The sequence below is a fragment of the Sphaerodactylus townsendi genome, linkage group LG01, assembly GCF_021028975.2.
Source record: "Sphaerodactylus townsendi isolate TG3544 linkage group LG01, MPM_Stown_v2.3, whole genome shotgun sequence".
NCBI classification, from domain to species: domain Eukaryota; kingdom Metazoa; phylum Chordata; class Lepidosauria; order Squamata; family Sphaerodactylidae; genus Sphaerodactylus; species Sphaerodactylus townsendi.
Window position 1 is genome coordinate 176,533,263 of NC_059425.1, and position 26,276 is coordinate 176,559,538.

Here is a 26,276-nt window from a genome sequence, read left to right on the forward strand (position 1 = left end):
AAATGATTAATTTAATGGCCGAGAATCATTTGATAAAACTAGAAAGCGCAATTTAATTCTGTTTAATTTTTAAGAAAGCAAGAGGGGGGAAAAGAGATTGAGTTTCTCTTCGGCTGATTTCTGTTTTTTCTTAAAAGTGCCTTTCTAGTTGCCACACAGTGATGTGATCATTATCTGTCACCTCGTCGCCTTGCTGCCTCAATACGCAGTAAAATAATAAAAAAAAAGGAAGACCAGAGAACCTTGTGAAGTATGACTTCCTATCCCAAGACTCATTGCCTGCGATTCGTACCGCTTGACAGTAATGATCTTATTACAGTACTCTGGACCTTGAAGAGATTTCATGAGGAGAGTGAAAGGACGTGCCTCCATGTAATCAAGTGGCGCTGAATATTCCACGCGTTTTTGATCACATACTGATTGGGCACAGTTTTAACCCATCTTCTAGTCAATTATGCATGGCCCCTTGTGCTCTTGTGATCGTCAGAAACATTGATAGCGCTTGTCTGGGTTTTGGCAGCCAGCCAGCGGTTTGAAGTGCCTTACGCACAGTCATTCCGGGATAAGTGCTTTTTAGTTGGAATTGATTACCTTTCTTTAGGTTTTGCTTAATAGCAAAACTGCATTGGAGAGGGCTTCAGGTGAAAAATGAATGTATTAGCCATTTAGAGTATCTGAACTCCTAGTCAATTTTTTAGCCTTTCCTTGTTTCTCTCTAATTTATATTGAATGATGTAATGTTTAATAATATTTAAGATATTTCTCTTCAGCTGTTGCCAAACACACACACTGGACATTAAGAGTGTCTGTGTTTAGGTGTAACCAGCTGATCCAATGTAACTTTCAAATTGTTGAAGGATTTGCTTGTGTCTGCCCAGGTGACCTCTTAATTTTCTAATCCTATAATAATGGGAAATTACTTCTTCAGTATCCATTTGGTAGTCCAGTTGTGAGATTTCAGTCTTTTAAATACTATGTCCTTGCTGTGGGCCCTGATCCAATGAAGGAAAACGTTTCTACTCCTTATTATAAATCTGGCTCTCAGCCTTCTCAACTGACCTAGTTAAGGGACTTACTTTAGAAACCAAGCACTAAATATCTTAAAGACGTAGGAGTATCTTACGTTAGGTCAATTCCTTTTTTTTTCCAAGTGGGCTCTTGAATGTGCAGTTGGGGGTGGTTGATAAGAGAACAATTCTCATATATGTTTTAACCATTAAACCAATTTAATCAATAGTCTATGAGAAAAGCAACCATAATCAGAGGTGGGATCCAGCAGGTTCTCACCAGTTCCCGAGAGCGGGTTACTAATTATTTGTGTGTGCCGAGAGGGGGTTACTAATTGGGTCTGCTTTTCCGTTAGAAATTCCATTAGGTCCAAAAATCATAAAGTCCTGTTGTTTCCTATGTGGCTGGTTAGCGAAGGTAGAAAACAGGATAATTCTCCCTGTTGGGCTGTTTTAAAAACATGTTTTAGAAATATGTTAAAGTTCCTGGTTTAAGGAAAGTATCCTTCTTTTGATTTCTAGAAACAAAATTAAGTATTTGAAAGTATTAAGTATTTGACAGGCAGTCAATTAGAGGAGAAGTAGTTGCTTCTGTTGGCAGTAGACGATAGGACTTGCTATAATGGGTTTAAATTATGGACAGAAAGATGCCAGCTGGAAATTAGGACTTTTTTTTTACAGTAAGAGTTTTTTACAGTAACAGAGAAATTATTAATGCCCCGCCCCTGGAATGCCTGGCCACGCCCCCATCGTGTGCCGCCCAGCCCCATTGGCGCTGCACCACTGTTTGAATCCCGCCACCATGGGAACCTGTTACTAAAATTTTGGATCCCGCCACTGACCATAATCCAAACAAGTCCATTACTAAAAAAAAAGTGGGTGGAGGGGGAAAGCCCAAACAAGGTAAAGCCTGAATGAATAGGAAGGTGAAGAACCAAGAAAGTCCAGGGCAGTTGGCAGAACAAGTTCTGTGGAGGGGATTCTACCACAAGATGCCACCAAGGGAAATACTTTTACTAATTTGCTTATACTATTAAAGCAAAGCCTTTTTTATTTTGGACAAGTGTTTTCATAAAATGTTATTGAATCTTTTAGAATATTTTAGAATTATAGAATGTTTTAGCATCATAGGCCCCTTCCGCACAGGCAAAATAATGTGTTTTCAAACCATTTTCACAACTGTTTGCAAGTGGATTTTGCCATTCCGCACAGCTTCAAAGAGCACTGAAAGCAGTTTGAAAGTGCATTATTCTGCATGTGCGGAATGAGCCATAGAGTTGGAAGAGACTGGAAGGGCAGTCAAGTCCAGCTCCCTGCCATGGTGGGATACACAATCAAAGCACTCCTGACAGATGGCCATCAGTTTAAAAACCTCCAAAGAAGGAGACTCCACCACCCTCTGAGACTACGTATTCCACTGCTGAACAGCCCTTACTGTCAGGAAGTTCTTTTCTTGTACCTTGAGCCCATTACTCCTTGTCATCGTCTCTAGAACAGCAGAAAACAAGCTTACTCCATCTTCAACATGACATCTCTTCAAATATTTAAACATGGCTATCATGTCATCCCTTAACCTCCTCTTCTCTAGACTAAACATACCTAGCTTCCTCAGTCACTGCTCATAGGGCACGGAATCCAGACCTTGTACCATTTTGGCCACCCTCCTGTATACCCATTCCAGCTTGTCAATATCCTTCTTGAATTGAGGCGCCAGAACTGAATACAGTATTCCAGATGAGGCCTGGCCAATGCAGAATAGAGTGGTGCTATTATGTCACTCGATGTAGACATTATACATTCCTGTTGATGCAGCCCAGAATTACATTGGCTTTCTTGGCTGCCACATCACACCACTGACTCATATTCAGTTTGTGGTCTACTCATCATGGGTATTTTAACGATGGGTATTACAATTAAAGGAAATGTTCCATATATTTTACTTTCAAACCATTTTTAGGCAAGAATGGTAGGAAAAGTGGGTTGTATGTGAGATAAAAGTAGTTGTAGCCAATTGCAGACTGAAAGCAATGATCTGAGAAGAAGCACAAATAGAAGTTTATCGACCCTTGGATTGAAGAGAACCTGGGCAAAGCCAAAAAGGTGCAAAGAAGAATATTTATTATTTAAAAAATCAGTTATGGTACCCAATGTGTCTTGAAATGCACTTGCAAAGATAATTTATTAAATGTGCTTGTTAAATGTACCGTGGAAATTAAATTGGAAAACATTTTTTAACCGGCGTTATGCATTATCGTGGATTCCTCCGAATATGGTTTTGAATTGTGTTGGACACTGTATCCAATTTTGGCATGAAATATGGTCCTTATTGGCTCTGCCAGGGCAGTCTTCGTGGTTCTGGGCAGCCCCTTTGTTTTCTCTTCAAGGAATTCCTAGCAGTAGCTGCTGGAATTTGTGGTGACCAACTTGGTACCAGCGGTAATGTACTATTGCAATGCAAGCCTACCAAAACATGCATTAACTACCCAATTTCAAACACCAACAGGAGCCTAATGGCCCTTTAAAGACTGGCATAATTTGTTATTGTTGAAGGATTATTTATTCATTTAAATGTTTATGCCCTGCCTCTCTTCATGGCGTAAGCAACTTACAATTCACCTTTAAAATATGTAAAATAAATAGAACACTTAATGACCCTTCTCCTAAAAAACGCCTGCAGCTAAACCCCCAATAAAACCCTAATCAAATAAAATAGGCTTGCTGTGGCTCTTAACCCCCTCCAGAGACAACACTCCCACTTCTCAGGGAATTTGTTCCCCAGATCGGAGCTACAATGGATACAGAGCACTGACTCTGGTTGATACCAGGTGGGTTGCTTGAAGTGGGGAAACAGCCATGTTACACATGACATATGGGGTAAAAATAGTCCTTTAATATGTGGGTGCCAGGACATGAAGGGCTTTAGAAGAAGAGTTTGGATATATATCCCCCCTTTGTCTCCTGTAGGAGACTCAAAGGGGTTTATAATCTCCTTTCCCTTCCCCCTCACAACAAACACCCGGTGAGGTGGGAGGGGCTGTGAGAGCTCCGAAAAGCTGTGACTAGCCCAAGGTCACCCAGCTGGCGTGTGTGGGAGTGCGCAGGCTAATCTGAATTCCCCAGATAAGCCTCCACAGCTCAGGCGGCAGAGCTGGGAATCAAACCCGGTTCCTCCAGATTAGATACACGAGCTCTTAACCTCCTACGCCACTGCTGCTCCTGAACTGAACTTACAGCCTGTATATCTGTTATAAAATAGATGAGATGTATTCCCACTAACACCGAGGAGTAACCGTGCTGTTGTATTTGCATCCTACACTAGTTGTAGTTTCTCGTCATCTTCCAGGGCAGACAATTTAAAATCTTGTAAAGTAGTCCAACTAATGGGTTATAAAAGCATGGATTAGCACAGCCAAGTTTGTGGAGTCTAAGAAAGGGAAAAGTTGGCAAACCACATGCTGCTAATAGAAGATATCCTTGCCTGCTACACCAACCAGCATGTCAACAAGCAAGAATCGGACCATACGTTTTCCCACGCTCTGAACCTGCTCTACAAAAACCAACTCCACTCCATCCACCTCAAGTGGGACCAATCTTCCCAAGGCATCAGCCTTTCCAAGCAGCATTACTTGGATGGATTCAGCTTCTTCTGCCTTCGTCACCTGATCACAGGCATATGGAAACTCAGATACTGAAATACAGAGCTGGGTCTTGCCTGCACAGACTGATGACATCCAGATGCAAAGTTCCAGTTGATTTCATTCCGTCGCCTCATTTAAATGACAGAATTCAGAGAAGAGTTTTTTCACTCGCTCGCTTCAATGTTTTCCCTTCTGCCATACTACGAGGTAGATATAACAATCTAGAAATGTGCAAAGGGGTGTGTTCATGTGGTGCAAATCAATTAGAAACATTAACTCACCAATTATTCCTTTGTCCTAAATCGGCAAGTATTAGAGTCAAATACTCTAGGTTTCTTTCTATGATTCTTAGCGAGCTGGATGAACTAAGCAGACTATTGTTCTTATTAAATAATTCTGATGCTACATTCTGTAAAATGGCTGCGAACTTTCTGCCGGAAATATCCCACAAGCAACAGTATGTATGAATCAGCTTAATTTGTTATATGTTCAAAGTTTGTATTTTGATGCAATTTAGATGTGATTTTATACAGTTTATGCCAAATAAAGGCTAAATGATATATATAAATGACAGAATAGAACCCTAAGGCTCTCCACTGGACATTAACTCTTTGTGTCCAATCAAACAAGACCCAAACCACCAAACAGCCACTCCCCTGAACCCACTCAGTGTTCCAGCCAAAGTATTAGGATAAAATATCAACTCTTATCAAAAGCCATTGGTAGTTTGAACAATGTGAGATGAATGTACCATGTCCAATGTTAAGTATCTAACAGAACAACTAAAGCCATCTCAGTTTGAACCCAGGCCTGAAGCTGGATTGCAGTCAGTCAAAAGCCGATGTGTCATCCAGGAACCGTTGGAGCTGCACCGCCATCACCTACTCTGTCACCTTCCACAGAAAAAGTATATTGCAGAAAAGCCTATAAATGGCTACCACATTCATACTTAGCCATGAAACAAAAGTCCAATACTTCCTTCAAAGGTCTAGGGGGAGTGCCTCTTCAATCAAGCTAAGCATTAACCATTTTCACCAGTGGTTCTGTGGAGCAATGCCCTCCACCCAAAAAATAATCCCAGGACTGCAATTGTTGGCATACCTCTCTGTTTGTATTCAGGAGCCCTGTTGCAGGCTACCAGATGGCAGGAACAAGGGGCTTGAAGAAAGGAGCCCTGAATCTCCAAGAAAAATAAATCGAGCTCTTCGTTATGCTAACAGTAGTGACCAAAGTAGGACAGTGACTTACTACCTCACATCCCAAAGGGACAGACACTGCTAAGAGCCAAATCGCTAGAAAGTACATTCTTATTAGGGGCAGGAAGATCCAAATGACCCCCAAGTGGGATGGATTACCCAAAGTACATTAAAAATTATCTGGGCACAGTGAAGGAGCTGTCTTCCGTTTTGGAAAGCATGTTGGCTATTATGAACCATGAAAGTCAAATCTTCTGCCAGAGGCGTAGCTGGGCCAAACTGCACCTGGTGCGCAGAGTGTTTTTTCCGCCCCCCCGCCCCCCCACACCCCTCCGTGGCACGCACACACACACACACACCACGCCCCTTCCCACACTTACCTATGTTCCTTTTCTTTTTGTAGTACTTTAAGAGGCTGAAAACAGCCTAATTACAGTTCAGGGGAAAAACTGCCTGAGGAACTACCGTTCCCATGAGACCTTGGGGCTCACAAGGTCTCCTGGGAAGTATAGTTCGTCAGGTAGCTTTCTCCTTGAACTGTAAATAGGCCGCGTTTTTCAGCCTCAAAAAGTACTACAAAAAGAAAAGGAACGTAGGTAAGTGTGGGAAGGGGTGTGGTGTGTGTGTGTGTGTGCGTGCCACGGGGGGGGCACGACGGGGGGGTCACGGGGGAAAGGGAAGGGCCAGGGGCGATTTTGCGCCCCCCAGGCGTGCGCCCAGTGTACGACGCACCCCCACGCCCCCTTGGCCCTCCGCCACTGTCTTCCGCTAAGGACTTCATCTTGTCTACATGGCAGGGCAGAGCAGGGAAGTCCCAACCAGGAGATCTTAGGAAATGATGGACTTTAAATGGTTGCAGCTTCAATTAAAGCTAGCCTGTCCTTTTTCAGAATCACTGAGTTAAGAACCAACTATGGGAGGATGAAAAAAAAAAAAAAAAAAAAAAAAAAAAAAAAAAAAAAAAAAAAAAAAAAAAAAAAAAAAAAAAAAAAAAAAAAAAAAAAAAAAAAAAAAAAAAAAAAAAAAAAAAAAAAAAAAAAAAAAAAAAAAAAAAAAAAAAAAAAAAAAAAAAAAAAAAAAAAAAAAAAAAAAAAAAAAAAAAAAAGGACCAGGGACACCATGTTTTTTTTTTCTTTTCTTTATTTACTTCTTTGCTTGGCTTGAAATGCTTCAGCAAAACGTATATCATCGTGTTAATCACTTATTCAGCTTTCATGCATTTAAAATGCTGCAAGTCTGATCTCCGGGTAGTTGCCGTGCCTTCTCAGTCTTGCTATCTGAAGCGCGGTCAGGGGAGGGGCCACAGATTATCTTGCCATCCCTGAAGCGCCATAGTTCTGAATTGCCCTCCATCCTTCTTTGGAGGTTTTTAAGCAGAGGCGGGATGAACATATGTCGGGAGTGCTTTGATCGTGTGTTCCTGCATGACGGGGGGTTGGACTTGATGGCCCTTGTGGTCTCTTCCAACTCTTATGATTCCAGATGACCCCAACACTAGCTCGTGGAGCAAAGCAGGCTGGTGTGGCAACTAGAGCCTTTAAACGGCATTGCAGATTGTAACAATTTAAAATGTTGTGTACGTGTGTTTCTTTAAATGACAGGTGTGTTGTAGAAGGAGGTAAAATGATGAGGGAGTGAGATGATTGGTTGACCCTTGTCTTAAAATTGCACTTCGCTTAACCAAATCTTTCTCGACTGGCTTCTTGAAATACTTCTGTCCAAGCAACTCAGACTTCTTCAGTGAGTTAAAGAAAAACACCATTCGCTCTCCCTGCTAGAAGGAATGCTTCCTTCCAGTGTACAAGTTTTCGTGTTATGCTTGTTCCCAGTATCATGGGCCATGTTTTAATTGTTTCTTTAACCAGCTTTTGGGAAACATGGAGGGCTGCAGTAAAGGAAGAAGAAGAAGAGTTTTGGATTCATATCCCCGCTTTCTCTCCTGCAGGAGACTCAAAGGGGCTTACAATCTCCTTGCCCTTCCCCCCTCACAACAAACACCCTGTGAGGTCGGTGGGGCTGAGAGAGCTCCGAGAAGCTGTGACTAGCCCAAGGTCACCCAGCTGGCGTGTGTGAGAGTGTACAGGCTAATCTGAATTCCCCAGCTAAGCCTCCACAGCTCAGGCGGCAGAGCTAAGAATCAAACCTGGTTCCTCCAGATTAGATACATGAGCTCTTAACCTCCTACGCCACTGCTGCTCACTGCTGTTTTTTTGGAAGAAAACAGACAGTAATCCAGAACTTGCCAGCGCCATGGTGAACATTCATGAACAAACATTGGAGCAAAACATTCTCAAATATAAATAAGGGTTGATGGGCTCTAATCTGGCAGCAACTGAAAAAGAAAGAGATCTTGAGAGTCCAGTGGACAGTTCAGTGAAAATGTTGACTGATGGCCCACTCCAAAGGGGGGGGGGGTATTCCACCCATGGAGGCAATGTGAGGCTGCACTGACAGATTTGCCCTCCCTGAGGTACTTACCCTAGTGGAGGGGCAGTTTTGCTGGCAGGCGGGTGGCCACCGCAGCACTCCACAGCAGCCAGACACAGTGCAGAGTTCTGTGCCGGTGCTCTTGCACTTCTGCAGGTATAGCAGGGACGTGCCAGAGGCATGGCCAGGGGTTGAAGCCAACATTCGTTGACTTCCACCTGGCCTTTGCCTACCAGTATGCTGGTGCCGGTGGCTTGGACCTATGCCACCCTTTTGGGTGACGTGAGTCCATAGAACCCAATGAACCCAATCTACCTTATGCACGCCCTCGCCGTTCGTCCTCGTGATATAACAGGTGGTTTGCTAAATGCATTTGAACTTTTCCCTGACTTCCACCCCCAACTGGCAGCAATGGTACTATTCACAAGCGGAGAACACGTGAAGAAATCACAGGGAGGAGAGGGAGAGGTTAAAAGGTCAGGACCGAGAGGAGGAGATTTTCCTCGCTTCCCTTCTTGACGCAGCAGCGGTTCCCTCGAATGGCTCTTCAGCTGCGTGGTTGCTCTGAGAGAGGTGGCATCCGCATCTTGCCACGGCTGCTGTCTGGCTTGTCACAGAAAGCATCTGGGAGAGAAAGCAGAATTAAAGCGCAACCATTAAGACTTTTTTTTCTTGACATGTCCTCCTTGTAAATACTTGTTGCTTGTGTAATATAACCAAGAGGGCGCCCTTCCCAATTGTACTATCGTCAGGATCCGGCCTAATCGACAATCTCCGGGAGATTTATAGGCCAACCGTTCGCGGTTGTACCTGTCTTTTTGCGTTCACAAACACACTCTGATTTTCTTGGAAGTGTTGAAAGCTTTTCTCATTTTTCCACCCTGAGAAGGAAAGACAGATATTTTGGAGGTGGAGTGGAGATGATTTATGGAAAATGCAAGTGAGCCTTTTTCACCCGATAACTTTTTTCCTCCTCATGAAAGAGTGACTTCGGCAAGGCTTCGGGCAGACAGAATCAACCAGGTGGCTGCTATTGGCGGGCTCCTTATAAATATGAAGCTTTTATTCATTGCCTCTTTATAATTTCATAATGTTTCAAAGGAAGACGCGTCCTTCCTTCCTCCTGGCAGAAAATGGGATTTGTGGCACGCGAGCAGATAATGTAATACTGCACCACACGATAACAAACTGTCTCGACAGGCCGGTATGATTCTGCAGTTCTGATTTTGCCATCAAGGAAATCCATAAACCGTACTGAGCTTTCCGAAATCATTAATGCCCTGGTAGTATTGATAATTTCATTTCTGTGCTACAAGGAGCACAGCCTTAGTAAGCAGGCTGCGAACTGCAGGTTATATGGGGTTTTTTATATATATATTTCTCCTCTCTTTCTTTCCACATTCTCCCTCCCACTGCCAAAAAAAATCCATTGTGTAAATTGATCTGGGAATCAGCCTTGATAAAATACCAGCATTCAACCCCTCACAACATCATGGCTGTATTGTTAGCCGTTCTTGATTATTTGGATGCTCTAGCAGAAGCCGCCACATCCGAGTTGGAGGTGCCGGGAGATTAACTGGTGTCTGTCCACTCATTCATCATACAAATAACAGTGCCAGTGGAGTGAAATACTATAAATCATTTTTTCCCAGGATTGAAACCTTTTATCGGTTGTGTCAGTTTCATTATTCAATAAGCGATTAGTAACAGCCATTGTCATTTAGTCATTTAGTAGTTAACAACTCACATCTTTTGCCAGCACGGAAACGGCTTGATGTGAGTGTCTGATGTAGGGGGAGATTTTAATATCTGTCTGTCCGGATGAAATGCCGCTGAACTTGCTAGTCAATTACTTCGCGCTTGTGGGAAGTTTAACATAATAGCACCAAGGAACTGAGCTCTGTTGTGTAACAGTTAAGGGTTGTGACAGTCGGCGTTCACCGGAGTAGAATGGGATCAATCCAGCCAGATTTTCCACTCACTCTCCCCCAGCTCCCCCCCCCCCTTACTACAGCCCTGTTCCACATGCAGGTCCCATGAACCCTGAGCATAACCTTTTCAAAAGGTCGAAAGGGATCGGTTCCCCCTTTTCATCAGCCGAAAAGAGGGTTAGATCCATTTATTTGATTGATTGATTTTGATTTATTTATTGGTCTTATAGACCGCCCTCCCCCGGAGGGCTCAGGGCGGTGAACAGCCATATATAAACAACAGCCATCAAATAAAAACGGCACAGAATAAAATAAACAGGAGTCATATAAAAGCAGATGGCATCATCCCACCCCCTCCCCACCCTCGCGCCCACGGGAGGCCAGATGGAACCACAGCGATGATCCTAACCAGGCTGGCTAAATGCCTGGCAGAACAGGTCCATCTTACAGGCCCTGCAGAAACTCCGCAAGTCCCGCAGGGCCCCGATCTTCCTCGGGAGCCTGTTCCACCAGATGGGGGGCAGGGCTGTGAAAGCCCTGGCCCTTGTAGAGACCAGCCTGATTACTTTAGGGCCAGGGATTACCAACAGGTCCTCCTCCGAAGAATGGAGGGATCTGACGGGGCAATATGGGGACAGGCGGTCCCTCAGGTATGCAGGTCCAAAGCCATCCCACTGACGCCATAAAATTTCCAACAAATTTCATTTCATTTCCATTTTTTTAACCTACTTTCAGTCCTAAAACTATGAGGCATCTGGTAGCTTTTACTGCTTCCGTGGTATGAATATATTGAGGGGCCACTCCTAAGCAGACCCATTTTATTCATGGGAGCTTGCCCCTGGGAAAATGGAACTGCGCCCTCACAGTGCAAGGGTGGCATAGGTCCTAAGCAGAGTTGCTCCATCCTAAGCCCAATGAAACAGTTGGGCTTAGATTCGAGTAACTCTGCTTAATCGTGAAATCCAGGCCTCTGCCAAAAGGAAACCGGAAATTAATAAACCTCAGTGTACAGCCAGTGTGGGGGCAAAAACAATGTTTGATGGGGGCACTGGGCATGCAGATTACTAATGTGGTGGGCATTATGTTCCAGTATCAGGTTTAGGAGAGGATGTCTAAACCAGTGTGGTGTACTGGTTAAGAGCAGGTGGATTCTAATCTGGAGAATCGGGTTTGATTCCCCACTCCTCCACCCGAGTGGCAGAGGCCTATCTGATGAACCAGATTTGTTTCCCCGCTCCTACATTTCCTTCTGGGTGACCTTGGGCTAGTCACAGTTCTTCGGAACTCTCTCAGCCCCACCTGCCTCACAAGGTGTCTGTTGTGGGGAGAGGAAGGGAAAGGAGCTTGTAAGTCACCTTGAGTCTCTTTCAAGCTCTTAAAAGTGTAAATCCAAGCTCTTGATGGAGGCATGCCCAGTGCCTCCATCAAACAATGTTTTTGCCCCCACACTGGCTGTACACTGAGGTTTATTAATTTCCGGTTTCCTTTTGGCAGAAGCCTGGATTTCATGATTAAGCAGAGTTACTCGAATCTAGATGTAATGCCACTTGCTCTCATTTCCAGGACCTTTGCAGCCATGTTCACACTCACAAGATACTGTCACACCAGTTGTCATTGGTAGAGGTGGAAAATGGTGTCAAGTCAGCAGATGTTCAGAGGAGTTTTGCCATTGCCTGTCTTTGTGTAGCCATCCTGGACTTTCCCAGGGCTAACTAGGGCGGACACTGCATAGCCTCCAAGATCCGACATGACCAGGCTCACCTGTATTATCCAGGTCAGGGCACCTCCTGTCATGGCATGGATAAGCTCTATACTTCTAACTGAGGTCTTCCTAGGAACTTTTCCCCCTTGCTCTGAATTGGAAGCAGCTGTCTCTCTTCAGGTGTTCTTGATTTTGTATTGAGGAGTGGGAGTCTAATTAACATTACAGTCCTGATTATCTTTAGGAATCCATCTAATTGGGGATTACGCATGAATGAGTTGCTGTGGCATTGAGGCCTGTCCTTATCATCAATATCTTCAGTCACTGAAGAAATGGCCTGCCCACTGAGGTTTTCACAGGAGAGCAAAATGCCATCAAATAAATTGTAACACTAGCTCCTTGTAATATCATTTCACTTATTTTAAAGTTAGTGAACACATTTTTCCAGTGTTTAGATAAATGTTCGGGGGTAGAGCAGTTTATCAAATCATCATCATCATCATCATCATCATCATCATCATCATCATCATCATCATCATCATTATTATTATTATTATGGATGATGATGATGATGATGATGATGATGATGATGATGATAAATAATTGTGCCTTAAGAAACAGGCCTCATAAATGCCCTACACACAAGTGCTTAGGGGACAGTTCTTTACCAGTATAAGTGCTGAGGATATTTTTAACACTTAAATTTATAGCTGGGAAGGGTAAAGAAAGTGTCCTCGGCCCCGCAGTTATTTTCATGGATTTGTATATGAGGAACCTGCTAAGTCCTAGGCACAGTACACAGTTTGGCCATGGACAAGTCATAGTCAGGAGAATGGGAACAAGATCTGATTACTCAGTCGAAGCTAATACCAAGAATAAAACTTTGTTGCTTTTCGAGGTGCCACTGGACTCAAAACTTTTTTCGGGTGATCCAGATCAACACAACTACCTACCTATCTCCATGGAAAGAGTAATATTTGATCTGAATGCTGACTATTAGGCAAACTGTCCATCTCAGTCAATAATGACTGAGCTGCAGTGGTGTAGTGGTGAAGAGCAGGTGTACTCTAATCTGGAGGAACCGGGTTTGATTCCCCGCTCTGCCGCCTGAGCTGTGGAGACTTATCTGGGGAATTCAGCCTATACACTCCAACACACGCCAGCTGGTGGCTTTGGGCTAGTCACAGCTTCTCGGAGTTCCCTCAGCCCCACCTACCTCACAGGGTGTTTGTTGTGAGGGGGGAAGGGCTAGTCAGCCCCTTTGAGTCTCCTATAGGAGAGAAAGGGGGAATATAAATCCAACTCTTCTTCTTCTTCTAATTCGATATATTGCAGCTAAATCTAACTTTGTATTCAAAATACCCTTAATTTCCATGCTTTATGAAGTACTAGCTCTAAAGCCGTCTTCCATCCTGCTTTTATTCCCTTACATTGGCTTTCTGTGTGTGACTTAAAGCAAATGAGGGCTTAGATTGATGACTCTAAAAATATCTCATCTTATAAGAATTAAAATTGTATTGGATATTAGCAATTATGATACTATTCTCTTACATCGCAAGCATCCCTGGGTCATGAAGACTGCTGGCTAACATCCATGAAACCTGGAAGTTCAGGCTGTAGCAGGGCTGCACGTGCATCCTTCTTGGACACCAGTATGGGGGACATTCAGGGGGGCAGAGCAGGCCTTCTGGGGTTTAGGGGTGGCCTTCTGGGGTTTAGGGGTGGCTGCATGGCGCACCAGCCCTCAGTATGCCTGCCTTTCGGTGGCATACGTCCATTCAGCCCTATGGGACTGTTCAGCAGTGGGGAGGTCTAGGGCAGAGGTCTGCAACTTGTGGCTCTCCAGATGTTCATGGACTACAGTTCCCATCAGGGGCTGATGGGGTTTGTAGTCCATGAACATCTGGAGAGCCACAGGTTGCAGACCCCTGGTCTAGGGCTTTTTCCTGCTCCCCACACCACCCAAAAACCCTTTTAGAGGCAGTGAAGTAGTGCTGCCTAGCTGCTGCCGCCCCCCCCCCCCCCACCTCCAGGTTTGGATGAGGCTTGAAATGTATTAAAACAAGCCATCAAAAAGGTTCTCTAAAACAGTGGGGTTATGTGTGGCTTTCATCAGGCAGAAGGTTTAAGAATCTGGGGGCCACAATGTACAAAACTCGTGTCAGAAGTGACCACCACCCTTATGGTCGCCCGGAACCTCTAAAAGACTGCCTCCTGCAGATCTCAGTGTACAGTGGGGAATCTAAAAGAAAGGCAGACTTGTAAATATCTCCAACTAAAGCCGTGACAAATTTGAAGGTTAACTTTACATCTACAATGGCAGCTAATGCAACTCACAAAGAACAGGCATCTTCTGAAGCACCCTTCATTCTAAGGGGCTTTCCCCTTACCATTTGCGGCGCGCTACTCCCAGCGCGCTCCCGGCACGAGTGATTTCTGCCGCGGGGTTGTGTTTCCCACTGCCCTGCGGTCAGAAGGTGCCGTTTCTTCAGCGCCAAAAATGACACACGCTGAAGGGGCGGGAGAGCGGCAGCATCGGGGCGGCTGCGTGGTTGCCGCCCTTGCAAATGGGGAGCACCGCTGGACCCCGCACTACTTTCCCGGAGTAGCGCGCAGCAAATGGTAAGTTGGGAAAGCCCCTAAGTGGGCAGTGGACTAATTCAGTATAAGGCAGCTCCATGTACCACTGAGAGATCCGGGACAGTCCATAGGGTCAGCCTCTCCTTGTCTGAGTGAATGCCTTTTCAGAAGTTTTCAGAGGCTAATTAAAAAGCAACTGGCGATGATGTCCAGATGTACTGTGATCTACGGGGCGACTGTTCAACCAACAGGAAGCAAGAAAGAACAATGTGTCACTTTCTCAGAAGCCTCCAGCCAGGTGACTTCTTTTTGTACGGGCTTCTAGCGGCTGGAGATGTGAGGCCATCCCGCACCTGCCCTACCGTGATGCAAGAGCAGATTTGTCGGGAGAGCCAGTTCTGAGAAGCTGACCTTAAGAAACGGAGCCCATGCGATCCTTCTGCGGGTGCCCAACGTTTGAAGTTGGCGGTCCAGTGATCACAGTGGAGCAATTAAGGCCCTTGTCTATAACATGTCTACTCATCATTAAATACTTAGATCTTTAATTAGTTTCTTTAGCTGTTTATTGCCTTTGAAATATGATAGCATAATTTAAAGGCATTACAAAGAGACATCTGAAGTGTTTCCTGTATGGATAAAGGGTCAGCAGTGGTTCACTGTAAAGAAAATTGGGGGTGGGGGGTGGGACGCCTCTTTCAGTTTGTGTTTCAGTAATGGGTCAAAAGATTTTATCGATCTCTTGATCATATTCCTGGCACCCTTTTCAACTTATTTTAGTGGTACAAGATACAAAAGAATGTAATGTTTTACAGAAACAGAGTTAATTCTTTTAATTCATATTTCACAATTCTGGCTTTAATTTGCTCATAACACACAAATGATAAGCACAATTAACGCATTGAAGTATTTGGATATTTTTTTGACTAACAGCTAAGTAGGTTATTTTCTATCGCTCCACCTCTTAAATATATGTTGGTGGAAAACCAGGACAATAAAATCAAAGAAATAGTGTTACTGAAAGGAAGTTGAGATTTCACATTGAATTTTGAGAGTGCTGAATTGTAGGTAACATTGATGAGGAATAAAATTACATACTAGAGGAAAGAGATTGTTCAGGGTTGTTGTTGTTGTTGTTGTTTGGGTTTGGTTATTTTTGGCCAACCTCCTGTTTGTTTGTCTTTTAATGGAACCCAAAATGCTAGCTAAGGTTTTCAGAAATCAAGGTTTTTATGTAACACTTTGAAGATGAATCTGTACCATCAATTGATTACTGAGACAATTTAAGAAATGATCTTTAAAAATGAAGTTGCACTTAAGGGTTTTCAAATAAATTTAGATACATAGTTGTGCATTTCATCTCTTTATTGGAAGAAGCTAGCTTGGAATTGGGTGGACCACAGTTTCTTCTGTGATACATATGTAAGGGTCCCCCCCCCCCATTTGAAAAAGTAGGGGAGGAGGATCCAAAGGACCTTTTTTCCAATTTTTCCAGGATAAAAATTGGAAAGTTTGGGGGAATTTTGAAAAGAAACTCTTAGGAGACAATTTCTGTTTAGAAAGAGAAACAAATACCTCTTAAGGAAAGGTTTTTCACATTCTAAAGGTATAGCATGAACATATTTGAAGCATGTAAACGTTTTGAGGAGTGTTAAAAAAACCTACAATTAAATATTTTCTGTTTTCAAGTGATAAAAACCTTGCCTTATAAATTTCACTCATTCCAAATGTACAGCATGAAAAGGTCTGAGAAGGTTTGCTTGAAGGAGCAGATTTATTCTCTAAACCTTTATAGAATATCTTTTGTTTAAAAAATGTTATAATGTTGGCAACAATTAATAAGTAATAAGTAATATCAGTATCTAACATTGTAATTATCACATTGTTATAATTGTCATGAGGTTAATATTATTAAACACGAATAATATTAAACATGAAGATTTTCATGTTTTTGTAAAGTTAATGTCCAATCATGCTGGCAGCTCTTATCTATTGTTACTCTATAGGAAAGTTTCTGTCCAAATAATACAGTTTCTTTTGTTAGCTGCAGTATTTTCCTGCTTCTCAGCTGGCAAAATTAAGGTCTATATGAAGTGGTGGCATAAAATGCAGCAGTTTGCAACATTTCCTCCAGGGTCAAATATATTTTTCTTATAGAACACTAAAACATATGCAATTTTAAATTCTGTAAAGGTAGCAACAGTTTTGTGTGCTAGGGTATAAAGAATGTATTTGATGTTATTCAATCAGTAAACGTTTATGTTTGATAGGAAAGTAAATATTGCATCTATTTCAGTCCTCCCCCCCCCCTTTTTCTTTGGTTTCATTTTGTTCCACGTGACTTCAAAATTTCCAGAAATTTAACATCTTTATTCTGAGTCACATACGGCTACTTGGAAAGATTTCCTATGTTCCTGGCTTACATTTCACTATCTAGTCCAGCCATTCTCAACCAGGGTACCGTGGTACCCCTGGGGTACCGTGAGCATGTCCCAGGGGTACCGCGGCAACACTACCGCCCCCCCCCCTCATTTTTGTGGTGTCTCCCACCGGCGCCAGCAGAAACACTGATCTAGTCTATTAAATGTGTGTCACTTTAGTATAGTTACCAATGCCTAAAACTACACACTGTGGCTGTTCTTATAATTATACTTACTTGCCATTTTAAATTTTGGTATATCATCTATATTTTCTCACGTAGTAGATCAGAGGGTGTAACAATGGTGTGTTTTGTATAATAGTTCTTCCATTGTTAAGCAGAAAAATATGTTTTGCTCAACAAATTCATAATTGAAGGAGTAGGGCAATAGTAGCAAAATTGCTGGGGTAGATAGGAATTTGTACTGTCGAAGACTTTCACAGCCGGAATCACTAGGGTGTTGAGTGGTTTCCGGGCTGTATGGCCATGTTCTAGTAGCATTTTCTCCTGACGTTTCGCTGGCATCTTCACAGGATCTGATGGCAGTAAAGCAAGTGGAGTATGCTAGAATATGCTACTAGAACAGTATGCTAGAAAATGCTACTAGAACCATACAGCCCGGAAACCACATAACACACAAATAGGAATTATTCTAAAGCAAGAGGGTTAAATAATGGCTTCATACCAACGGACCTCTTTCAGTCTCTCAACTGTTCTTATGCCTTTAGGCGAATCTTGCATTATACATGTATACCTATATGCACGTTTGCTATTGTACGTATTTGCAGGATCTGTTCTTATTGCATTGAAATCTTCCAGCAAAGAAAATGGTGTGAAGGAGGGGGTTGTTTGTTTTGTGCGGATATGATACTAGAGTTGAGTGGCACACGGGTTTGATCACAGCCCCTTTTTGCCAATGAAGGTGGAAAGGCCCTATTATGTCTACTAATTGATGCTGAGGGCTGCGGCGTGCCTCCTTTCATCCACTCTGTTCAGCACACTCTAGGGACATAATTCATGCACACATTAACATCCAACATGCCTGACAAGGCATAGACACACAACCTAACGGTGACTTCATTTTTTAATCAGCTATCTGAGGACTATTTATCTGATCACCAGAGAATTCCGTCAAATGGAGGGGAGCAGTGACACTAACAAGTTGCGGGCTTTTTTCCCTTACCGTGATGAAAGATTGTAAAAGCCATAAAGAATGTGCTGTGGTTTGGTTTAAATGTATTAAGAGGGCACGCACAGGACTTTGGTTTCCTCTGGAATCAAAATATTTGTCGTCATCAAGAGTACTGCAATAATAAGCTGTTCATAGTTGGGAAATTCCTGAGCCCTGTGCGGAAACTGCCGCTCAAAAGGGACAATTTTCAGGGATCTGTCAGCAAACCATTCATGTTCTCTTTTTTTGCAGTTATCTTGGTTTTTTATCACTTGGTTCTATGTCACATTGCTCTCTGCTTAAGTTTTCTAAAGATAATGCCATAAAAATCTTTTCTGTAGCTACTGATATACTGCTTTTCTCTGACCAAATACAAACTAATTACAAAATTATCTCTAACCAACATAAACTTGTCCCCATGTCTGTTACCTTTCCCTGTATCTCAGAGGCGTAGCTGAATCAAACTGTGCCTGTGGCAGACTCTGCATCCCCCCCCCCACGTGAGCCCCGTTCCTGCCCTGCCACGTGGCCCCCCACTTGCCTTAGTTCTTAGTTTCAGGCTGAAAAGCGTCCTGGTCAGGCTGAAAAAAGCCCGGATGGGGCTCTCAAGGTCTCCTGGGTAGTGTAGTTCCCACAAGGGCCCATTTCACCCTGAATGGAACAGGCCACTTTTCAGCCTGAAACTAAGTGGGGGGCTGCAAGGGGGGTGGGAGGTCATGGGGGGTGGGGGGCGATTTTTTGCCTCCCCAGGCGTGCGCCCGGTGCACAAGCCCCCCCTCCCCCCGGTAGCTTTGCCTATGCTGTATCAGAGTGTGTGTCTTGCAGAGTGGACCAGCTGTTTAGTAGAGATGCCAGATTTGCTATGGCAGCAAGCTCTTCCATTGTCTACTGGCATCTCAAAGGGAAGCTTGAAGAAGATCCCAGGTTGCATCCTCAGCATCTTCAGTTAAATAATTTGTCAGTAAACCTCCATCTGAAACACTGGAAAGCCACTTGGAGTCTAAGTAGACAATATTGACTGTGATGGACAAGGGGCTGATTCAGTATAAGGCAACCAACCCAATCCAGATCCTTGGGATGACCAGGGATGGTGCTGTCCTGATGGCTGCAGAGGACTTTTTGGCAGCACAGGGAGGCAAACAATGACTCGCCGCCACTGAAAAGCCCAACGTTGGGTTCAAGGGGCTTGCAGCATCCGAAAGGGTGGCACAAGTGTATGGCCTGGGCTGCCATGCCCCCAGCCATGCCTCCAGAATGCCCTTGCTACACTGGCAGTGCCAGAGGTGATGTTGGAGCACTGTAGATTTATCTCCATATCCAATCCCTGACACCTCTGTAGGGTGTGTGTGTGTGTGTGTGTGGGAAGGGAGATTCACACCATCCTTGGAAGGGGTGGGTGGGACTGAGTGCAAGGGAATATTGGAAACCAAGCACTCTCTGTTATTATTATATGGAGATATCAATATACTAATATGAGAATTTAGAGGTGGGTGTGTTTTGGCTATGTCTGTGTGCTTGAGCTTCTTTTTTCTGGCTTCCACTTGCTTGCTGAGTTTAAACTCTTAAGTCCTGCTCCTTCTGGATTTGCAAAGATGCTGGCAGGACAAGTAGGAAGCAGGAAGGAACCAGCAGCATGGAAGGGGGGGGCGAGGTGGGTAGCTGAATGCAGTGTGAGGGAGGGGGAAGGGTCAAGCTAGCTAGGCTGGCTATGGGCGGTGGTAAGATGCCCCGGGCAAGTCTATGCTCACTGGAAAATCTGCCCCACTCTGGCAGCGATGCAAGTCGAAGTCGTGCTAGAAGTGGTGTCGTTTGCCACGGAGAGAATGGAAAGTGAAAGTGGGACTCAAGGAAATATGTCCATACAAGAAATCTCACTGTGACCGACATTCACCACTTCAGTGTGACAGACAGTTGTGCTTAAGCTGCCAGACATGCTTTCCAAAAATGTCCGTACCATATCTGTAGCAATTTTTGTTTAAAAGCATCTTGGTGGTATAAAGTACCATCAAGTTGGAGCTGATTTAAGGTGATCCTTTAGTGCAGGGGTAGGGAACCTGCGGCTCTCCAGATGTTCAGGAACTACATTTCCCATCAGCCCCTATCAGCATGGCCAATTGGCCATGCTGACAGAGGCTGATGGGAATTGTAGTTCCTGAACATCTGGAGAGCCGCAGGTTCCCTACCCCTGCTTTAGTGTTTTCAAGACAAGACAATAAACAAGAGATGACAGAGGTGAGTTGCCTTTGTCTTCCTTTCTATACTCTCCCTTGATAGTTTCCTATATAAGTACTAACCAGGGCCAGCCCTGGTTAACTTCCAAGATCTGATGGGCCATGCCCATCCAAGATCTGATGGGCCATACCCATCCAAGATCTGATGGGCCATGCCCATGCAGGTCAAACTGTAGTTATATATATGGAGTCACTGTTGTTTGGGACAAGCAAGTTCCCTATTACAACCTGGGAATCCTTGTTGCATGAAAATAATGGGGTTTTCTGAATTACAGCCCTTGACACTGCTCTGGAGAGCTGTTATATGGCAGACTGGGGTGGGGGGGGGGGGTTGACAGTTTTGTGTCCCTTCCCCATAAACAACCAACTGTAGGTGCTGATTATTGGCGTCCATTAGATCACCCTCTCTCCTCAACTGCAGGGTTCCAGTGTCTCTTTTCCTCAAAATATAATAGCCCTCAAGAAGCAATCTATATTTTTCCTGGTTAACTGCATCGGTCTTTCCTGCCGGCTGAACCAGGTTCATAGTTAAAAGCCACATTTTCTTTTGAAATATTAAGAATGTGACCCTCAGAATCTAAAATTGTTTGGGAATAATTTGAAGTTGAGCATGTGGTAAGCAACCTTTTTTCCTGTGGAATTTGTTTTTTTTGGGGGGGAGGCGGGGTTGTAGAATAATGACCACAGTGATTCATGAATTCATGGTAGTTCTGTTTAGACACACCAGGGCAAAATAAAATCCTTCTGCTTATTTCTTGCAGGCTGCTGGCCAAAACTCCTTTTGTCCTGGCCAGCAAAGCATGACTGTTGCAGAAGTTTTTATTACACTCAAACTTCCACATTTTGGAGCCTGCCTTTTGGCATTTCCTGAAGTCTTTCTGTTGGGAACCTTTTGTGTTACTCGAGATAGCACTGGGCTGTGGGCAGTAACTGGAATGAAATTGATGCGGCCAGGCACACTGGCACGTGTGGGGACCTCGGGATTGGCTACAGAGCATTCATTTGTTGAGAAGGAGAAAGGGAATCACCCAACACACGTTGACATTGATTATTCCATCAATAAGCCGAGGCAAAATGAGGCCGCAGCTTCACTTCTTGATACTAATATCCACACTTTTATATGTGATTGAAGCATGAAAAGCGATAAGCACACGGAACACGCGGGGGCCAGGGGCTCTTTGTGCTGTAGATTGCCGCTGCTTGGCCTATTTATATGTAAATTCTCTGCAGGAAAAGTTTTCAGCCAGGGAAACTTTGGCTCTGCGCGGCTTCATTCTTCTGCGAGACGTATGGAGTTTGTCCTAAGAGTAGAGGTGTGAAACTTGGAACTCCTCTTACACTCATCTCCATTTGTTGGCGAGACTTGCTGCTTTTCAGCTACTCAAGTCGCTCTGTGGAGTTTTAGCTTCAAACATAACAAGGGAAGAAATTACAGCTTTCAGCGGTACAGTTTAACCTTTTAACTTACGATCATTACGGAGGGGTTTTTTTTTAAGACATGCTGTGACGGGGGGAGGGGCTTGGAGCCAACCCCATGTTTTCCCCCAAGTGCCAAAAAAGGGGGGAACCAATCGAGTTATGGTGAGAATTTAGATGTGTTCCTCCATAGTATTGAATGTAGATTTCATGCCTGCATTCTTTGTTTTGCATTCTTCTACAGCTTATTCTCTAAGCCCAGGGGGGTCTTTAATCTTTGCAGACTCAGGGCCCCCTTTAGCCTCAAGGCACTAGCAGGGGGCCCCTGAGCCACAACATGTGTCATGTGACAGGAAGAGGAGAGGCCAGAATTGATGAACCTGCCTGTGCTAAAAGGAACGTCTTTACTACTGAGGGGCCTCGTCTTGCTGTCTTGCTCCTTTCCCCCGGTATGCGTGTAAAAGGAGGCAGGGGGCAGACATGATATACCTGCATGCTATGCAAATTGCCCCATTAGGCCCCTCCGCTCATCGGAGGAGAACCTATTTGCGATTCCTGGCCTGAGACAGGTCCGGCTAGCCTCCGCAAGGGCCAGGGCCTTCTCGGCCCTGGCCCCCACGTGGTGGAATGAGCTCCCTAGTAGGATCAGGGCCCTGCAGGACATAGCTGAATTCCACAGGGCCTGCAAGACAGAGCTCTTCCACTGGGCGTTTATCTGTTGCCAGCCGGCCTGGGTGTACTACCGTCAGCCTCCCATGGGTGTCATTTGTGTGTTTTATCACCATCTGTGTTTTACTAGGCGGTATTTATCTTCGAAATCGGCTGTTACTGTTTTAATTGTTTTAAACTGAGCATGTTGTTTTTATTGTTTTAAATCCTGTTGTTTGCCGCCCTGAGCCCCTTGAGGGAGGGCGGGGTAGAAACAAACAAACAAAAAAACAAACAAATAAATGCTTCAGCGACACATCCTTCCAGCAGAAAAGTGGAAGCTATACAGGTACTTGTGACATGGCAAGGGACGCACACTGCTCTGAGCCACTTTATGACGCATAAAAGGTTTCGCATGGATTCCCAGAAATTGTTCTTTCTCTTGCACACACTTGAAAAAAAGACAGCTCCCTTTCGTAGCTCTTACCCCATTACATATGGAAACCTCTGATCAGATAGCCCACTTCCGTAACGGAGTGCAATCTCCTACATAGATACATTTCATGGGCACCTGTTGGAAGGCATCCAGGACACCACTCACTTCCTATGCTCGCGGTGAGCCTGTAAAGAAGGGACTTTCATAGGAGCTGGAACTCATGGTTGGACTCCTGTAATGCATTCTGTGCTGAGCTGCCCTTGGAGACACCTCAGAAACTTCAGCTGGTTCAGAATGCGACAGCCTGATGATTGTCAGGGGCCATCCCAACCAGAACATCTGGACTATCTTCAAACAGCCACATTGACTGCTGGTTGAGTCCAATTCAGATATGACCTTGAAGCCCTCTGCTACTGGCTGTTCCCTCATTTAAGGTAGTCCATATGGAATCAACCAGTCTGTGCCTTCTCCATTGTCACTTCCGCTTTGCGGAAAGAGCTTCTGGGGCAGGTTCTCTTTACAAATTTCTAGGACGTGCTGCAAGGCCCTTTTATTTGCAAGGGCTTTTTTATGGGATATAGACTGTAGGTATCTTGGGGGTGGGGGGGGCTTTAAGGATATTTGGGGTTTTAATTCATTCGGTATGCTTTACATTGTGATTTGTAAGCTGCCTCAAGCCACAAGGAAAGGCAAGATATAAATATTTTAATGAAGAAATGAAACAAAATGAAGGGAAAGTATAAAATAAGCCTTTTAGCAGAAGGTCTGTGGTTTTAGTTATAAGATTTTGGCAGGGCTGATTTTTCCAGAATTAGAATATTTTTGCCTGTAGATTGATCAGTTTGTGCATAAACCCGAATTGGGTGAGAACCAAAGTGGGGAGCTAGATGGAACAAGGACACTGCAATTAAGAAATGTTGCATTTGCAAACAAGAATTTATTCTTGGGGCGTCTGGGGAAGCGCCAGATTTGCATAGAGGCAACGTTTGCTGAAGTTAAAACCGTCATTAAGCAAATAATGTTTAGGCAAATTCGTTCATGATCTGAATGTATTGCTCTGCCACCTGGTATTAAAGCTTTTATGGTTCCAAGTATCTCCTTATTTATGCAGCCCTATTAATTATTTTTGAAATGTGGGGCTCTAGCATGGTGCTGACTGCCGAGAATTAATCACGGTTGCAACGTGTTGACCTTTATTGGTGTGTCATGGGTTCAAAAAGGAGTAGAACACCTTTGATGCCATTGTCTTTTGTATTATGTGATGATCCAGGTGTACCCCCATCTGCTTTAATGTTCTTAAGAAGTGGGGCGTGTCCGAATAAGAATATTCCTCCTGCTTGAAGATCCCGAGCGGTTTTGAGCTTTACTCTGTGCAATGCCTAGCTTGCTTCGATGAACAAAAAAGCTTGTAATTTTACTTCATGTGCTTCTTCGACCTTTGTTCCTCCCATTTTTTTTCATTCTTTTCTTTTCTTCCCTTTCTTTTTACTCTTCTCTTTTTTCTCTCTCTCTCTCTCCCCCTTCTGCTCTCTGGATGCAGCCAAACGCAAAGCATGGAAACTAAACCGTGTTGGTAGCCTGCGAAATATATACAGCAGCAGCAGCACCAACACTGAAGGTAACAAACTTCCAAGCCCCCCCCCCCCCCCCGGTCCCCGCTTCGAGTATCTGCTCACTTTCTAAGCTGTGTTTTCATTGCTTCTCCTTCCCCCTAAATCTAGAGATAGAAATAAAATTTGCCCAAAGCATGTGTGTTTTCATGTGGTGCTTGCACACGCTTTTTCTTTTCTTTTTTTTTCCTTTTGGTATTTTTGCCTTTCTGTTTGTGTGTTTTATTTTGCCATTCATGTTCCTTTCAGTTTACTTAAATTTTGACCTTTTCCCTCCAGTCGTGGAGCAGTGATGTTTAAATTACTTCAAGAACCCATTTTCCTCATTTTTTTTTTATTTTCACTTTATACATGTGGGCACTCAGTGTAATATTTCCCAAGTTATTACAGTTTTTTAAAGTGTTGGTATCAGGTGTAATGATCTGTAGCCAAATACAATAGTGTGCCGTGACATTTAAGTAACAGTCTTAATTTGTTTTGTGAAAGCATTCTCCATAATGCTTTCTGTGGCTCTAATCCGAACGCGAGACAGAGTCGAGCCATTTGCATGTGCTACTCTTGCTTGTAAATTCTGTATATTGTTGTGTTTCTAAAGGTCACCTGGTGCCAAAGTTCACAAATTGACTTACGTCGCTGTTTTCCGCGAAGACAGATATCATGGCGTTTGTATAATAGCAGATTGAATTTCTTTCCTTCACCTTCATTTGAACAATGCAATTATAAACTGCCCCCTTTTTTATTTTTTTTACAAATGTGAAAGGTCAGTATTACTTGGAAACCAAGAAAAAAGGGAGAAATATCTTCAGCCACCTTCTCAGGGGGATGGCATAAGAGATGCAAAAGAGAATGGCTGCAATGGGAAAGGTGGGGGTGATATCACTTAAGTGCAAACCAAATGGGTCAAGTAATCACAAGCACATGCCCTTCCACTAATTGACTTATTTTGGAATGATTATGGCTATAATATTTTTCTTAATGTCACCGTTTTCTGGGCTGTTGATTTTGGTCATTGAGAAGCGACAGCATTAAATCTCTTGTAAATTTTAAATTGCACGCTATTTCTGTAAACAAGTCCCTCCGTTCACATCCTGGTCATTAACCTTTGCTGATTTATATCACAGCCTCCTTTTTTTTCACAATTGCTGTCGTAGTCCCGGCAAGTCACTTTGCTCACACCAGCAGATAAAATGTATCTGGGACCCGAAAGTGCTTTTTTACGGCCACTTGTCAAGGTGCATTATTATTATTTTTTTGGCCATAGCCTTGGTTTATTTCCCCATTGTAAAAAATTTAAATAGTCACCTTTTACAATAGCAAAGCTGTGGCCATTTTTCTTATCTTCTGAAGAGCTTTTAGAGGAAAAAGTGGGGATGAATTAGGCATAAATCGTTTAGCGGCTGAAGCTTAATAAATAAGGAGGATTGGGGGCAAATGAAGAATCCAATCCAAAAAATCCGAACTTCACATACAGGCTACAAGGGTCAGTGCTATCAGTCACAGACCAGGAAAGGGATTTGGGCGTCTTAGTTGACAGTTCCATGGGAATGGCAGCTGTGAAAAAGGCAAACTCTATGTTGGGGATAATTAGGAAAGGAATTGATAATAAAACTGCAAGGATTGTCATGCCCTTATATAAAGCTGTGATGCGACAGCACTTGGAGTACTGTGTTCAGTTCTGGTCGCCACATCTCAAAAAGGATATTGAAGAGCTAGAAAAAGTGCAGAGAAGGGCAACGAGGATGATTGAGGGATTGGAGCACATTCCTTATGAGGAGAGGCTGCAGCATTTGGGACTCTTTAGTTTGGAGAAGGATATGATTGAAGTCTGTAAAATTATGCAAGGGGTAGAAAATGTTGACAGAGAGAA

The 26,276-nt window shown here is 43.7% G+C and overlaps 1 protein-coding gene across 4 annotated transcripts in view; it reads left to right on the forward strand.

Annotated features, from left to right (window-relative positions):
- AGAP1 (ArfGAP with GTPase domain, ankyrin repeat and PH domain 1) overlaps positions 1-26,276 on the forward strand; it is a 426,302-nt gene that overhangs the window by 315,311 nt on the left and 84,715 nt on the right. For 2 of the 4 annotated variants that reach the window (XM_048500437.1, XM_048500465.1), the window contains exon 15: positions 24,340-24,417. The exons of the other annotated variants lie outside the window; for them this stretch is intronic. In XM_048500437.1, coding sequence (XP_048356394.1) covers positions 24,340-24,417 — 78 coding nt within the window. The remainder of the gene's footprint in view (positions 1-24,339; positions 24,418-26,276) is intronic. 4 annotated transcript variants of the gene reach the window in all.